Source organism: Fusarium coffeatum (genome assembly GCF_003316985.1).
Source record: "Fusarium coffeatum strain FIESC_28 chromosome Unknown BRIP53273_contig_236, whole genome shotgun sequence".
In the NCBI taxonomy this organism is placed as follows: Eukaryota; Fungi; Ascomycota; class Sordariomycetes; order Hypocreales; family Nectriaceae; genus Fusarium; species Fusarium coffeatum.
Window position 1 is genome coordinate 35,837 of NW_022158028.1, and position 16,926 is coordinate 52,762.

General features: G+C 48.8%; 5 protein-coding genes across 5 annotated transcripts; 3 read left to right on the forward strand and 2 right to left on the reverse strand.

The window, feature by feature from the left end:
- Nucleotides 1-757: 757 nt before the first annotated feature.
- Nucleotides 758-2,220, forward strand: FIESC28_09340 (uncharacterized protein; the record flags this gene model as incomplete). Its single annotated transcript, XM_031163477.1, has 2 exons — nt 758-1,019; nt 1,196-2,220. The coding sequence occupies 2 exons, from the start codon at nt 758-760 to the stop codon at nt 2,218-2,220; spliced, it is 1,287 nt and encodes a 428-aa protein (XP_031012469.1).
- A 1,218-nt stretch (nt 2,221-3,438) lies between these two features.
- On the reverse strand, nt 3,439-4,254 carry FIESC28_09341 (uncharacterized protein; the record flags this gene model as incomplete). Its single annotated transcript, XM_031163478.1, has 1 exon — nt 3,439-4,254. One exon carries the CDS (start codon nt 4,252-4,254, stop codon nt 3,439-3,441), a length of 816 nt encoding a protein of 271 aa, XP_031012470.1.
- Nucleotides 4,255-7,760: 3,506 nt separating this feature from the next.
- Nucleotides 7,761-9,584, forward strand: FIESC28_09342 (uncharacterized protein; the record flags this gene model as incomplete). The annotated part of the gene is made up of 2 exons (XM_031163479.1): nt 7,761-8,167; nt 8,222-9,584. 2 exons carry the CDS (start codon nt 7,761-7,763, stop codon nt 9,582-9,584), a joined length of 1,770 nt encoding a protein of 589 aa, XP_031012471.1.
- Nucleotides 9,585-9,911: 327 nt separating this feature from the next.
- Nucleotides 9,912-13,551, reverse strand: FIESC28_09343 (uncharacterized protein; the record flags this gene model as incomplete). Its single annotated transcript, XM_031163480.1, has 8 exons — nt 9,912-11,263; nt 11,313-11,446; nt 11,495-11,658; nt 11,703-12,168; nt 12,215-12,566; nt 12,747-12,846; nt 13,179-13,425; nt 13,493-13,551. The coding sequence occupies 8 exons, from the start codon at nt 13,549-13,551 to the stop codon at nt 9,912-9,914; spliced, it is 2,874 nt and encodes a 957-aa protein (XP_031012472.1).
- A 622-nt stretch (nt 13,552-14,173) lies between these two features.
- FIESC28_09344 (uncharacterized protein) lies at nt 14,174-16,650 on the forward strand (the record flags this gene model as incomplete). The annotated part of the gene is made up of 3 exons (XM_031163481.1): nt 14,174-14,366; nt 14,703-15,481; nt 15,538-16,650. The coding sequence occupies 3 exons, from the start codon at nt 14,174-14,176 to the stop codon at nt 16,648-16,650; spliced, it is 2,085 nt and encodes a 694-aa protein (XP_031012473.1).
- Nucleotides 16,651-16,926: the final 276 nt, after the last annotated feature.

Here is a 16,926-nt window from a genome sequence, read left to right on the forward strand (position 1 = left end):
GCCCTGTGAAAAGTCCCAAAAGGCCCTAAAACGCATCTGGTAGTGGAGCCTTTCCGGGTACCTAGCATGGGGATCTACCACGTAAAAGACGGGAGATCGATCGATGGGCTTTAACTAAAACTCCATTCTTATTGCATGGGCTTTTAACTGAGTCAGACAACGGAATTGTTTGGTCAGAAAGGATTTCTACTTGGGAGGAAAAGCAACATGCATTACGAATCAGTCATCGGAATTGATAAGTATCTAACAAATAGGCACGCTCTTCAGTTTCATCTTCTGAAGGAACGAGACCTTCTTTACGACAACGATGATACGCTCTATGCCATAGGATGGCGGAAATAAATGTTCTGAATCCTGGCCCGAACTGGCATCAGATAATCAAACCATTTCGTCTCTTATGTATCGGCGAAAAAACCATCTCGCGAATTTGATGAAGAATATTGACTACAACGAGCAAATTACTCCTCCTTAATAAACCTTGAGGTTCTATAAGGAGGCAGAAGGTACTATGGATAACAGAAGCCTGCTCACCTGCGCCTGCCAAGGCACGATGCATGTTGTGCATGAAATTTTGGAGCTTTGCACAGTGCGCTACAGTGTTATCGATATCATCTGCACGGTACCTCGTCGCAACTTCTTTTTTTTTTCTGCGATGTCACTGTGCTTAGCTTCATGTCCAATTTGTTTACTTCCATCAGTTCCACCAAACAGTTAGCCTTTGTTCAATTGCTGGTTTTCATCTTTCACTAGAATCACTATGTTCGAAAATACTTGCACCCTGCCTCTTACGGCAGATGTCTTCACAACAGCTCTACATCCAACCGAACCTCTTCTCACAGTTGGTCTATCAAGCGGCCATGTCGAAACCTTCCGATTGCCGCCCGGTTCTGCCTCTGACGAAAGCGCCGATGGAGACACAAGTGTATTGAGCGATGGAAAAGGGATGATCGATTCGGTCTGGCGCACTCGACGACATAAGGGTAGTTGCAGATCTTTGGTCTATGCCCATGATGGCTCAGGTAAGCTTCCGTCACGGTGTTAGAAGAATTGGTCGCCGAGAACATAGGAGACGAAATGATTTCGCTACCTCGAGCCAGCTCAGGCTAGCACTTTGGCTACTTGATTTTAGAGCTCAAAAGCTTGACGACAATTCTTCTGTTATCCTTTGATCATACCATTTACTGATACGCTGCAGCTGTTTACTCCGCGGGAACCGATGCCCTCGTCAAGCACTTTGAGCCCACGACCGGACAGGTTATTTCCAAGTTTTCGATCCCTACCAGGACCACTTTGCCCGATGCGCCAACCTTGCTCCACGTCCTGAACCCCCAGTGCCTTCTTCTGGCGACAGACTCTGGTGCCCTTCACATCATTGACCTTCGAGACGGCACGCCCGACAAGAAGCCTAAATCTACGCATATTCCTCATTCCGATTATATTTCGTCAGTCACCCCTTTGCCGCCGACGCAAGCTAGTACCAGTGGCTTCCCCAAGCAGTGGGTCAGCACCGGCGGTACTACCCTGGCTGTGACCGATTTCAGACGAGGAGTGCTCGTCCGTAGCGAGGACCAAGAGGACGAGTTGCTGTCTTCATGCTATGTTTCGGGAATGGGTCCCAAAGGACATCGCGACAATGGCGTTGTGGCTTGCGGCTCGGGTTCTGGAGTGCTGACTTTGTGGGACAAGGGAGCCTGGGATGATCAGCAGGAACGAATCATCGTCGATGGCGACAAGAAGGGTGGTGAGAGTATCGACGCCACCGTCTTGATCCCACAAGAGATGGGTCTTGGAAAGAAGGCTGTCTGCGGTCTTGGTGATGGAAGTCTACGTATTGTCGATCTTGTTCGTAGGGAGGTCCGCGCGTCAGATAACCTCCGCCATGACCACATGGAAAGCGTCGTATCACTGAACTTCGACTCCTCAAACCGACTTATCAGCGCCGGTGGAAAGACTGTCAAGCTCTGGGAGGAGCTTTCTGCTCTTCAAGGCGACGAGGATGGTAGCGACGAGGATGAGGACGAGGATGATGATGATGACGAGGAGGACGATGCGGCAGGCAATGGCAAACGGGCTGCTGAGAGCGATAGCGACGAAAGCGACAGCGAAAATGACCACATCGCCGAAATGAAGCAACGGGCCAAGAGACGCAAGGAGGCTCAAAAGGGCAAACTTGGAGCTTACGGAGCTCACGGTGTAATGGGTTTCGAAGGATTAGATTAAGTAGTGGTTGAAGCAATTGAGGGGAAGGAATGGCGATACCCTGTCTGTTATAATAGAAACATTGCTCTCTAATCTACGGATTGGGGCAGAAATGGTTTGCTCAAGCAAGCCTGAATATAAATAAAACGGCCTGATTATTCTAATTTCCATATGTATTTTCCAGGATTTCAGCGGCTGAACAAACAGATCGACCTCCCCAGGCATGTCAACTTCTAACAGGCTCAGTATCCGGACGAATGGGTAGCAGAAGAATTATTTCAAGGTTTAGGGTGCCAAAAGAGTAGCACAGGTGCCGGTCTAAGCCAGCGGAATGTAACTTGACTATTTCGTCTCTTATGCTTACAACAGCCAATTCTTCTGGCATCCTGGCGGCCGGGGTCGAACTGCTTTTACTTTGCAATGGCGTTTTCAGACAGGAAATCACACGGCATTTTGAGAGAATAAGTTAATTTTTGACAACCTTCAATGTTTAAATATCTGGCTATCTAGAATTTTTGAAGAAGTCCACCCTAGGAGGTGGACATCCAACGACTCATGTGCAGTTGGTGGTCTTCCGAAACGAAGCACGATCACATAGTGAAATAACCAACAAGAACCCATTCGTTTTTGAGTCGGGAGGAAGTATGCTTTTCGGTCGATGCTACACGACCGAGAGCAATACTTCTTTGAGGCCCAGTAGCCTCATGTTTGACTCGGAGCCCAGTAGCCCCTTATGATGAGTCTTCTCGAAGCCCAGTAGCTTCGGATTGCAAGTACACTCTTTCTATCCCGGTAGGGTGCAGAAGCAGATACCATGGCATGATGCCAAGGATTGCATTCTGAACCGGCGACTAGAGAGAGGACTTGAAGCGGCGTCCTCTCCAGAATTGCTCCAACACCAGAGAATCCTAGAAGATTCAGCCGCTGGTCGGTGTCTTGTAGAGAAACGCACGACGCCCCGTCAAACAAGTGCAGGATATTAATAAGCCCTGCGGGGCGGGGGGTCGTGCTTCTTTCTCCGTGGCTCCTCGACGCTTGAACGGTCGAAGAGATGGTCGGCGGCGTGCGTCTGTGTGAATATCGCATAAATCATCATGATCCCTGAACCCGAGAAATCGGTATGTGAAAAAAGGGGGATCCGAAATGAGAAAAGGAGGTCGAAGACTCCTCGCAGATTACAAGACAGTTGTATAAAAAAATTCGTGATCAAAGTGGCATCCGTGATAATCTCGGAGGGTTTTAGACGCCTGGGATATGAAGGTAGCTCCAGCAGGCATCCTCCGACTTGGGCGGCTGGTCGGCTCGAGCAAAGTCTTCCATGACTTTCTCGTCGCTGGGTGCGGAAAATCGAGTTGGTGAGCTCATGGTGAGGTTGTCGTCGTAAATGATAACGGCGGGGAGTGTCTTGGATTCGCTTGAATATTTGCCTTCCTCTTCAGTTGCAGAATCGCTGGGTCCTCCACCAGGGTGAAGCTCGCTTCCGCTGTAAGTCGTAGGGATGCAAATATGAGGGATCCCTTTTCGTAAGCTGACGGCTCGGGCCAAGGTGACTGCAGAGCCACCACCAACACTAACAACACAGTCTCTGTTGGAGATGCGAGATGGTACGGAAACAACGGCGGAGCTGAGAACACGACTGTCGAGGTTCGGGATGATGGCTTGGATCTTGCGGGCGAGGGTTAATCGTGAAGGGCTTGAAACAATGAGAGGCGACGACAGATGCAATCGAGCCAGCTCAGATGGCAGTCGATGAATGGTATCGGGACCAACAACTACTCGCGGTTTGGGGTGACGGCGGGATCGGCGATGTCGAGATCGTGAGCGAGAGCGTTGAGGTTGAGGCTGGGTGGTGCCGGACGGACCCGGACCCGAATTCGGACCCGGATGCGGACCGGCGTGAGAGTACGGAGGAGACAAGTTGGTGGCCGGGGGCGTCACGAGCGCGGACGCCTTGACGGCGAAAGCCTCAAACAGCTTCGCACGTATAGCGACAAGATCAGGGTCTGTGACTTTTTGAGGTGGAAGACGGTGTATGGCGCTGGTGGAGCGTTGCATGAAGGGCCGACGCCGGCAGTCCAGTCCGGATATTTCGTACGGCGATGGTCGAGGGAAAAAAGTCGAAGTCCAACGTGCGCGACATCAATCAAGTTGCCCAAAATGACAGTTAAGGATTGATGACGGTTGTTGGAAGAGAAGAAAAATTCGTTGGTAGGAGATTTAGATGAAAGATCAAAGATTCACAAGTCAGAAACATAGCACGACAGAGGTTGAGCTAGGGCACATCCATTAATTATGGGCAGGCAGATTTGGCGTGACCTGACCTGAACTCAACTGCTCTGCTGGCCTGGCCTAGGCTGGGCTGGGCTGCTGGGTTGCTACCTGGAACAAGACTTTTTGAGTGAAAATCCCTTTTTTTTTCTTTCCTTAGTTGCACCAAAAAAGCACATGCACCGGTGAACAAAGTAAGAGCAGCACCTGTAGGAAGCGACCCTTTGGCTTTGCTGTGGTTCCGTTCCTTTCGCCACGCAAAAAGACGCCACGCTTGGTCGCTTGTAGGTTCGCTTCGCTCGTTCAGGCGGAAGGATGGAAATTTGCTTTGCTTTCTTTTCTCCTAATACAGTAACAGCGAAACGCAAAAAAAGGGTCCAACGACCAAAGATGGACTACCGGACGAGAAGGTCCAGTAGTGACGGAAGGTTTGTGTGGCAACGGGGGGTTGCTTTTGTTGCTGCTGCTGCTGCTGTTTGCTTGGACCCTGCGTAAAATGAGACCCTGAAAAAATGATGCGATGCTTCCAAGGGGGGGCAACTGTATAATGCTGCGGTAATGAAGACGTCAAAGGTGCAACGGATGGGGATGGAATTGACCCCCAGAAGCACCTTGGAGGCAGTTTTTCCGTTCCCGACCCGGAGCATGACTCCGGAAGGTGGACCCTGATCGGAGACGAGGTCTCGTGGCTTCGGAGCCAGTCCGCCAATCAAATACTCTGACTCCAGCAGGGAAGAATCTCTCGTCTGTTTCTTGTGGCGAAGGGATCCTGGGGAAACTTGCAAGTCAAGAAATCGCATCCCTTTCTGACATTCCCGTCCGCCTTGTGGTAATGTAGATCCTACCTAAAATATATCGAATGCTTTGGAATCGACTAATTATTGGTTCAGTTTCAACGCCACAAATTGAAGCTGAAAGAGTATCTTTGCCCTTGTGATAGGCACAAATAGACGCTGCATCTGTAAAAAATAATCAATAGTCCCTGACTACCTTACCGAAAGCCTAAAGAATATTCCTTCCGGTCGGTAGCAACCAGGAGTCATGCAAGTCTAAACAGTCTCGAAACAGCGATTCTTTATGCTGCTGCTGGTTTGTTTCGGTTCAACAAAGGAAATGCTAACGCATGGCTCTGGGTCCGCCAAGGGCCAGAGAACTGGGGAATGAACTAAAAAAGTGAGTTTACCCCAGAGCTGGCGGTCCGTGAAGCCGCTGCATCTCCACCGTTGATACCATTGCGGGACCATCGTGAATCGGACTCTTTACTGTACCTGGTCATAGTTTATATATCACTCAGGACAACTCAGCGACTCCTTCCTATGCAGAAGAAGATCCCAACTTCGGACAAGGAATATTTCCTTTTCTCCTTTATGCGGAGCTTGGCTCTCCGCTGACTGATAGTGTGATGTACCGAAGTATGGGTTCTCAATATTTACCATGATTCAGACATGGTGTTGTTACCATTAGGTACCTGATGCGCAGAAACCAGGAACAAAAACAGCGAATGTCTGGTATTTCTGAATCAGAAATATCTCTTGCCGAATCGTGTTGGAATCTGTACAATTTTGTTATATCCGACTTGGTCGCTTTGGTGAAATCGTGTCCAGGTACAGGGTAAGACATGCTGCACTGACGAAGGCTTGACTGGCTGTACCTGTTCTCGTCAGTGAATATTCACACTTCAATTCAAGCACTGGCTTTACACATCATATCTCATCTGATATATGATGCTATGGCTTTTCTGGGGTACATGAAAAAGTATTAAAAAGGGAAATGCATCTCGTAACAAAAACTTCGTAGATGTGGATAGGCGAGCGAGGAGCGGCAGTCGCCGGTGCCTCCCGTTTTTAGCTCCAAGCTCGAGCTTCAGAGCTCCTTCTTGCTCTAATTACTTTCCCTTGCTAGCTGTGTAACACGCTCAATCTCCTTTCCTTCCTCAACATCATCACAATCGCATAGCACATTCTCTTTACTACAATCCATGACTTTGCTTTGCTAGCGGTATCATCTATCTTTGCCTCTCGATAACAGGTCTTTACGGACGATACCGCGCGCTCGAGCTTTCTCTCCCTCAATCGAACTCATCGTCAAAAGCTATAGCGACTACGCAGTCGCCCGATCCCGTTTCCAAGCATATTAATCGACTCTATTATTACTATCGGACGCAGCCGACAGCCGATTTCCCCTCGCATTGCATACTATCTTATCTGATAAGCTTCAGCTGGGCAGAAGAAAGCATGTGCGCTCCCTAGCCAGTGTGGCGTTGCATAGTGCATATTGGAGATAAACAGAATCGAGATGGGTGGCAGCAATACTCCAAGTCCAAACCGGCCTCTAGGTCTTCAGGAAGTGTTCTGATTTTGCCAGCCGGTTATCTTCCTGCTGGTAGTTCCTGCTGGAGGGTTGAAGATCTGGAATGGGCTGTTCGAGACACGGCTTGAAATTGATGATCAACCAAAGCCAAAGAATGGATGGATAATGGATGCAGACACCGCGACCTAATCCGAGTCCGCGGCGACGGGCGATGACCCCAGAAGATGCGCCGATGCGCTATCTCATCCCCTCGATCCAGCCCCAGCTCAATGGTCTAAACTGGTTTGTGACAGGCCGCACGCTTTTGTTTCTTCCCCCACGCTTGGTACAACCTCCAATGGCAGTTTCTCAATTTGATAACGGTCCAGGTCGTCCATCATGGGACTTGGCTCAACCATTAAAAGGAAGCAATGGCGCGCCCTTCAGAATCCAGAACAGGACTCTCAAGATTACCATCACATGTTGTTAACTGATATCTTCGGTTGACATCCGTCTTTGGTCTTTGAGCTCGGACCCGCAACCGCCCACTTTGTCCGCTTCTGCCCCTCATCAACCATTCAGCAAACATCTGGGGATCAAGAAGTGCTGATAAGCTATCTAAGCTATCTCTGGATCCACGAGCTATCAATTACACATCTTGGGTTACTAACCCAAAAAAATAACTCTAGCCACAACCGACAACGGCTTCGTCTGACTGCCAATCGATTTCAGTGCTCAGAGAAGAGTCAATAAGAGTCTATAACTCCCCATTGACCACGTTAGAACGGCCAAACCTTGACTTACAACAAAGAACATCCTCGCTTACCTTTGTTCGATACTCGAACTTTAAAGCACTCTGTCTCGAAGACGATCGACAGTAAGATACCTGATTAGCTTCGGCTGTCAATGATCGACACCCCGGACAACCTTTAAGTCAAAACCGCTCCAACGTTGGCCTGTTTCGAATTTCTTCACACAACTCCAATTCACCACATCAACCAACAATGGATGAAGACCAAGGACCACAGTCTATTGCGCCTGAGCACGCGCCATCCAAGACAATTGCTCAACGTTGCAATGGCCTCGTCAAAGCCTTCACAACCAAGCATGGTCTAATTGGCGATTATGACTATGGCTTCCTCTTCCGGCCGAACCTGCCTTTCATGAAGAAAAGTGTCAACCCAAGTCCTTTCTTTGGACTCAATGATAAAATGCCAGTTCTTCTGGGTTTACTACTGGGTTTTCAACATGCATTGGCGATGTTAGCAGGAGTCATTACACCACCCATAATTATCAGTGGCAGCGCCAATCTATTGCCCGAGCAACAACAATATCTTGTCTCGACTGCCCTCATTGTCTCGGGCATCTTCTCTGCTGTGCAGATCACCCGGTTTAGACTGTTTGGTACACAGTAAGTAACAGCACAGACGAACATACTGTATACCAGGACTGACTTATCTTGCAGATACTACCTCGGCACTGGAGTGTTATCTGTCGTGGGCGTCTCTTTCAGCGTTATTCCCGTCGCCCAAGGCAGTCTTTCCCAGATGTACGCCAATGGCTTCTGTCCTTCTGATTCTGACGGAAACCCTTTGCCTTGCCCCGAGGGATATGGTGCCATCCTTGGTACCTCGGCCGTGTGCGCTCTTGTCAATATTCTCGTTTCTTTCATCCCCGCCAAGTTCCTGCTGCGAGTACTACCGCCCATCGTTACAGGCCCTACAGTCATGCTCATCGGTATCAAACTCATCAAGTCAGGTTTCTCTAACTGGATGGGCGGTAGCGGAGGTTGTATGACAGCTACCGATGGATTGTTTGCGCTGTGCCCTAACATCAACGCACCCCATCCTCTGCCTTGGGGATCTGCTGAATTCCTGGGCTTGGGATTTTCTGTCTTTGTCGCCATCATTCTTTGCGAACGATTTGGTTCGCCTATCATGAAATCCACTTCGGTCGTTATTGGATTACTAGTAGGCTGCATCATTGCCGCTGCTTGTGGCTACTTTGACCGATCTGGTATCGACTCAGCTCCTGTTGCCTCGTTCGCATGGGTTCACACTTTCCCACTTTCAGTTTATGGACCACTCGTCCTTCCTCTCATTGCTGTGTACCTTGTCTGCGCTACTGAAGCCATCGGCGATGTCACGGCTACATGCGATGTTTCGAAGCTTGAAGTCACTGGAAAGACATATGAATCTCGTATCCAGGGCGGTATCCTAGCCGATGGTCTTGCAGGATGTATCGGCGCCTTGATGACCATGACCCCTATGTCCGTCTTCGCTCAGAACAACGGTGTCATTGTTCTCACCCGCTGTGCTAATCGCAAAGCTGGTCTCGCTTGCGCCATGTTTCTGATCATTATGGGCATTTTTGCAAAGTTCGCTGCGGCTCTCATCGCCATCCCTTCAGCCGTCCTTGGTGGCATGACTACCTTCCTCTTCAGTGCTGTGGCTGTCTCTGGTATGTCAATTATTGTTCGCGGTGTACCATTCACTCGGCGCAACCGTTTCATCCTTACTGCCGGCTTCGCCCTGGGATATGGTGCGACACTTCTTCCTACTTACTTTGACAACGTCTTTACCTACGAGGGCGACAACCGTTCCCTCCAGGGTTTCTTGGATGCCATCGTCCTTATCATGGAGACTGGTTTTGCGATTGCCGCTATCGTCTGCGTGGTACTGAACCTCACCCTGCCCGAAGAGTTGGGAGACGAAATCGATGCCGCTCGATCAACAACCAACATTACGATGCACGAGGAGGCAGAGCAGAACAAGGCCATTGAGGGTTCAAGTCGAGATCATAGTTTTGATCCCAAAAAGGAGGGTTGATGATGTGGATGTCATGTATATACGCTCAGTATACGACCATGAGCGCGAATCTTGTTTTTATGTAAGAGATCTTGAAAAGATACGAATATTGTAGGATCTAGGTGTTATGATTGGCTCAAACAAATACTATCTAAGACGCTCAGACGTTTCAATTCCTCAAGAACTTCACTCCTAGTAACAGTATAACTCCTTAACTCGATTTAAACCAGTGACCAAGATATCGCCCGATCCAACACTCCGAACATAACGCCTATCGTTATCAAATCATCATAATATACTACCGCACCCTCGTGCCCTACAACAAAAAGATTGCTCGCAGAACTAGAATTAATTCGTCACCCCATATACAACATGGGATCTGCCTTCATATCGTTGCCTGTGGAAGTTGTTCATCTGCTTCCTGTAGCTCTCTTGTACCTCGCCCCATAGACCGCGATGCCCATCTTGAATGCATTTGCGTAAGTCACCTTCCTTCTTGATCTTGCAATGGCATACATTAGGCGTGCCGCAGAAGTAGGCTCTTGCTTGAGGATTGGGAAACTTGATGCTCAGTCTCTTGAGGTTTGACCAGGTGACGTTGTCGCTTGTCGAGGCTGGGTTGTTGATTGCCAAGCGGGCCAGATTCCAGTCCATGTCACCACCCGAGGCAGACTGTTCATACCGTCGGGCTGCAATGGTTGTGCGTCCTTTATTCTTTTCAACGGCAGCAATCTCGCAAGACGCACCATCCCTTCCCGATTTGCGGCAATCACAACGTTCAGGGTTCATATTTGTTTCGTCGTCGATCTGAATCGATACGAATGAGAACTTGTCACCTTGAAGACTTTGAGTGAAAAGAACAAGCATCGGCTTGACTGGACGCTTGTGGAGAAGACCAGTGGAGTTTGTTCCCGTTGAGATACTCACACTCCGGACGTCGCTATTTGAGGAATTACTGGTGCTCGACATGCCGCTTGAGATGCTGAACGAGCGTCCGTTCTTGGTTGTAGCCGTGCTGTTAGACCGAACGGCAAAAGTAGACCCTGATTGAGAGGGCGATGGAGGCTGCCCGACAGGCTTCCGTGGGGGCGATTCTCGCGGCGGCCCTTGTGTTGGGAAGAAGTTCCGTCTCTCCAAAGGCGAAGGACCCATGGGCTCAGGAGAGCTACTGGTTGGCCAAGGGTCATAGGAATCAGAACCCACAGGTTTCCGTTGCGGAATAGTCGCAAGACTTGGTTGACGCTGAGAAGGGCTGGCATTTTTCCCATTGAAAGTAGGCATAAAGTTCCCACTCTCCCTAGGGGACGGAATCGGCATGCCACCCGAAGCGACCGTAGATATAGAGTTCTGCCGACTGGTCGCTGAACCTCCAACTGTATTGGCGGCAGCATCGCTGTTCGTGACGAGTGAGCCTGCGATTTGCTTAGGGATCCAGAGTTGAAGCGAAGCGTTCTCCATAATGTTGTTGACCCCGTCGAGGACAAAGATGACTTGGCAATCGTATTGCGTATACGAATCCCACGGTTTGAAACCAGTCATTGCTTGCTGGAATTTGAGTATATCGCCTCCATTGAGAAAGTCCAGCCGTGCTATCCGCTCATTCTCTCGCAAAAGTATTTCTTGTGTCATATGAGTGCCCAAGGGTAAGGCATACTGGGGGTTAAACATCATGGACCTAACATCGAGGTCGATAGTTTCGGCTTTTCAAGTTAGTACTTTTCAATCATTAGTAATGTAGAGTTCACTAACATTTTTGTCTTGGTTTACCTGTCGACACTTGTTCTAAGCCTGATAGAATGATTCTGAATCGTCGCCCATCTGCATCCAATCTGCGAAGAAGCTTCACTTTCTTCTCAACACCTGGGTTATGGCTCCGCAATGAACTGGAGCCTATTAGCGGGTAGAAATGGGGGACGACACAGACTACTTACACCTCGAGAAGCTCATCCATCATTTCGTCTTTAGTCACCACGTCGATCAGAGGGGCAGGTTCCTTCTCAGGCCAGATAGCAAACATGTCTCGCTTAAGCCTTGAAGTTACAATTCTGGGTGTAACAAGCTCTGGACCAAAACGGGCACATTGGGAAGAAAGATCCTATTAAAGTTAGTACGGAGAGTTTGTTGAGGCTAAGATCTTACATCTTCGAGTTGTCGTGTGTATGAGGGCCAGTGTGAGGTCTCCTTGTTTGCTGCATTCAAGGCTGGAGACGCTTGAATTCGTTTCAAGATCCATACGCATTTTAGTAAGTTGAGATACTGATCAACATCAGGGACTCGATCCTCGACCAGCATTCCCGACTGAAAATTGATTGTGCTCTTGTGGAAGTTGAGTATAAACGCATCTGACAGTTCGCTCAGTTCGAAATCGTCCTCAACGCGGTATTCTGGATGGCCAGTAAGTGCCGCAAAGCGAAACTGGTCATCCAGTTCAAGAGGAACCTCCAACAGCACAACACTTCGCTGAACCCGTTGATCAAGCGCCTCGTCAAGGTCGGGGATTAGAACTCCCATCAATCGGCGAATATCATGGTGAACGTCGGTGATGCGCTCCGCGAGGTCCTGATGCATGAGTTCAATATCTTGTCGTACGCGAAGAAGAAGGTCACTATCCTGGTCAGTCTGCTGAAGCGTCTAAGAGTATTCATACTTACACCTCCAGTGGTTTCAAGACGTGAAGGATCTTGGAATTATGTAGCATAATCCGTTGACGCAGTTGATCCGCCACAGGTTGGACAAGAACATTCCACTCTATGTTGCGTAGAGGGTTACCTCCCTTTCGGTACCGTTCGTTGGACTCGAGTAGATGTCGACATTCCCGTAGTGTCATCTCATAGTCTCCAACAATTTCGACAAGTGAAGTCCGATCCCATCGTAGCCTGGCTGGTACACCTGGTCTCCGCTGGCTTTGAAGGGAATCATCTGCCCAGGTGATTACTCTGCTTAGAATATCGAGGTTCTCGGCAAGGCCCCGAATATCTCTTCCAAACTCTGTATATTGTCTTGCTGTGAGGTAGTCAGATGCATGAGCTGCATATGAGGATTACGCGGAGCGGAATGACAAGTGAACGAAGGAAGAACATGTCTAAGTCGTGTGTTTTGAAGATCATCGCTCGATCACATAGGGAAAGCCTTGCGAGGCATAGTATGTGCATAGAAAACTAAGAATATGGATTTTGCACTTACTTGCATTATGATCTTCCTTCCAACCAAAACGGTAAATATCCCAGGCTAGGCGCCCAAGGTTGATGATGTCTCCGACCTGTAGAGGGCCTGCCATCGGATGCTGCTTCAGTTGTTCACATATAAAAGCTTTGAATAATACAAATCTACAATAGGAAGCTCAAGACGACCACTTAGTAAATTATCGCTCTCAATAGGACCAGTAGTTTGCAGAAGAGGTGAGGGGCAGCAACACCATAAAGAGCTTCTTGACGGGGTTGTTCCTTGAAATGTGAGCGGCGGAATGGTAACACAGAACCTGAACTGGCTCAGTTTGATTGGTATGGATGACACCCACCAACTCGCCCCAAAGATACAAAATGCAAGGGCTGGATGAGTCGTCGCAGAGCAAGATAAGAGATGGGTGTCCAAGTCCTGCATCCGTAGGACACGTACAGTTCCGGCGTGGCTGGCAGCAGTAACTTGAAGTGAGAACTTTCGTTCTGTAACAAGGTAGAGGAGTCCTTCTAGGCAGCTATGGGCATGGCAAACTGACAGGGACTCGTGGCTGATTCGCATCAAATAGCGTCCGTTACCCAAGCGGGTGACCGACGCGAACATCCATCCGTTGCGGCGGGGTAGGGCTGAGGATAAAGACTCCTGCATAGTTCTCATCAATAAGCACTTCATGGAGTTCTCCCAGCTTTAGCGATTAAAAGAATTGGTTTCAGTCTCTTTTACATGGTACCCATGTTGAACCGAGACCATACTCTGGTATTGTATAGATATCCATGGTCGTATCGAGTCCATCGCATCCAGTCTCGGTCATGTTTTCCCAAAAGTGATGTTGGCTACTGGTGGTTCTTTCAGCTCGTCTTGGCATTTCTGTATGTATCATTAGCCATGTTTGAGAGCACTGGGGCTATGCAATGCAAGGGTGATGGATTGGGTGCTGGAATTAAAGTATCATCAAGACGCTAGAAGCGCAACGGCTAGCGTCACGGCTTGGTAGGAACGCATGGGTAAGGCGCTCTAGCAGATAACGAGGCTGCTGGGTATCAAGAATGAGGGGAAAATCTGCCTAGGATGGCAGGGGAGTTGAAATGGTCACACGACGGTGACGAGGCTTAAAATACATCTTCTGCTTGGTCGGTCAATCGATCTGGACTGAAGGCTGAACGCCCGGCTCTGGTGTGATCGCCAACACCTTGCATGAGGGTTATCGAGAGCGTTCCTTAATAATGCTCATAGTCCCAGCCGGCCATGGGTGGTATCCCAGTTCGGATCGTGCTGTTTGCCTTTGTGCGAATCAATTAGGAGGCCTCGTCGACTTGACTCAATGTCGGGTCCGGTTTAGGACTCTCTTATCATTCAAGCTATCTCCAAACCAACCAAGTCCAGTGTTGTGAGTCCGTCTTCAAGAGGTGCTATCTCTTGTAAGCACAATCATCATGGACGACTTTGCGACATACCACAGCAAAAACAATCATGTCGTAACGCCCCGGCACGACGACCGACCAGAGAATAGTGACAGAGAATCTCTTTTTGGCGACAATGAAGGAGAGATCTACACGTCCGCGCCCAAAGAGGCGTTCAAACTTGGGTACTTCGATGTCATGTGTTTGGTGCTCAACCGAATGATTGGTGAGTGTTGAAGCTTTCGCACATTAATTTCATGTATTTTGTGAGGAGTCAATCGACAGCGACTATGTTCAATACCGCGGTGAGATGATGGTGAAGTTGAAGTTGAATTTAAGTTGAGCTCCGTGTAAGAGATCAGATGCACCAAGTGGGGTTGGTTGGGGACGAGGACATCTCCCTGTCCAGATCAGATCGATGGATCGCTCCTTCCTTGATCCAAGCTTGGATTTTTATGTGTCAGAAGAACTCCAGTATTCCATCTTGGAAGGTGCATCCTGACTTGATACATCGAATTATGAAGGCTCACATTATGGATCGATTGCTAATGGCTTCTTACAGGAACGGGCATCTTTAACTCGCCCCAACGAGTAATGCAAGGAACAAACTCGACCGGTGCATCACTTCTCCTTTGGCTCGCTGGAGTCATCTACTGTCTCTCAGGCGTTCACGTATACATCGAGTATGGCCTCAATGTCCCTCGCTATACTATCAACGGCATCGAGCAAAGTGTTCCGCGCAGTGGCGGGGATCTCAACTACCTCCAATATGTCTATCGAAAGCCTGCATACAGAAGTGGTACCATCCTTCTGAGCACATGCATGTTTGGCTTCTGCTTTATAGCTCTTGGCAATATGGCAGGCAACTGTATCAGCTTTGCTACCAGAGTGCTTGCCGCATCGGGAGAAGAGGATCCGACTCCTGGTGCTGTTAGAGGCATCGCCATTGGCATTGCAATCCTCACTTGCTTTATCCATACGTTCTCTCGAAGAGGTGGCATTCTACTCAACAACATGTTGGCCATGATCAAGGTCATGATCCTCCTTCTTATCATTGTGACAGCTATTGTTGTTGGAGCTGGAGGTCTGAGGGGTTCTGATGGCAAACCAGTGGAAAAGCATATCGGGGCAAATACCCAACCTTCTACCGCCTTTGCCGACTCTGGTGATGCGAATGGGTATGCCCATGCCTTTCTTGCCATTATCTTCAGTTTCTCGGGTTTTGAGCAGCCGAATTATGTCATGGGCGAGATTAGTCGACCAAGACGCAAGCATCCAGTCGCTATGCTTTCCGGTGTCAGCATCGCCATCTTGCTTTATATGGCAGTGAATATCTCATATGTAAGTCACCAGCCTCGGTGCTATTAAAAAAGAAATGTTTGCTGACTCTCTTTCAGATGGTTGTGGTGGACAAAGATTCCCAAGTAAAGAGCAACGTAGCGGAGCAGTTCTTTGTGCTTACGCTCGGGTCTTTGAGCAACGGCGGAACCGGAAAGCGGATTTTCAACGCCTTCCTAGCCGTGTCAAGTATGGGAAACATTATCGTCATGACTTACACCGCTGCCCGTGTCAAGCAAGAAATTGCAAAAGAGGGCATCATCCCTTATGCCAAGTTCTTCGCTCAAGACGGCGACATCTCCCTGGGCCGCCTTCTCAACTGGTTCAAGAAGAGAGGAATGTTCAGTTCACTTCTGAACACACGGTGGCTCTCGCCGGAGGACCACAAGGAGAGAACTCCCGTAGGCGCCTTTGTATTGCATCTTGGTTCATGCTTTATCCTGATATTCGCCACCTGGCGTGCAGGTTCTGGCAATTCCTATGTGTTGCTCACGAGCTTGAGTGCATATGTCATCAATGCCTTTTTTGGCATATTCCTTGGGCTTGGTATCCTGATATTGCGCTTCAAAGGACCTCCCAAAACCGACAAAGACGAGATACAAAGCCCAGCGGCGCCTCCCCAGACGTGGCGCCAGATGACAGGGAAGCACATCAATCCCACACTAAGCGTTATATGTGCTGTTGTTTATATCATTGGTGGTCTGTGGCCCATTGTCACCATTTGGATCAAGCCAAAGAATGTTGAAAGAAACCCAGATGATAATGAACCAGAGCTTCCGTGGTGGCTTGTGCCCACTATTACATGGTCCATTATCGTCGGGAGTGTATTTTGGTTCCTTGGCTTTGTTTCCTTTGCAATGCGTAGAAAGCACAAAAGAAACGAGATCTTTGTGGTCGAGAAGAAGCCCGAGTTTGAGAGTGCCGATGGACCTGATAGCTCGGATGAGAAGCCAGGTGGTTATGTGCTCGTGCATGAGACTGTCTATCTGAGTTGGACTGCGGCGGAGATACATGAAACGAAAGGATCTGGCACAACTGGGTTCCAGGAGCGACCTGGTGCATTGTCTGCGACTCCAGTGAATCGATATGCTGGGACTGACTTTGAAGCGTTCTACCCGGAGGAACGTACTGCTGTACCAACAAGGGCGTATAATCCAGGATATAGACCATAGTTGTCTTTGTAGCTAGAGTTATGTACATGTAATCAAAGAGGTCGTTAATTATGAGTTCATTTTACGTCACCATGTCAATGTGTGCAAAGATTGTGATTCACAAGTGATGCAACACAACGAGATTACAGAATCGAGGAGCAGGGCAAGAATGCATTCACAGTAGAGCGAGTTTTGATGGGAGTATTTCGAGTTTCATTTCGACTCAAGAAAGATTTGTCTGATACATGACATAAAGAAGAATTGTCTACTGTGCGCGGCTCCGATCACCCTATGCCA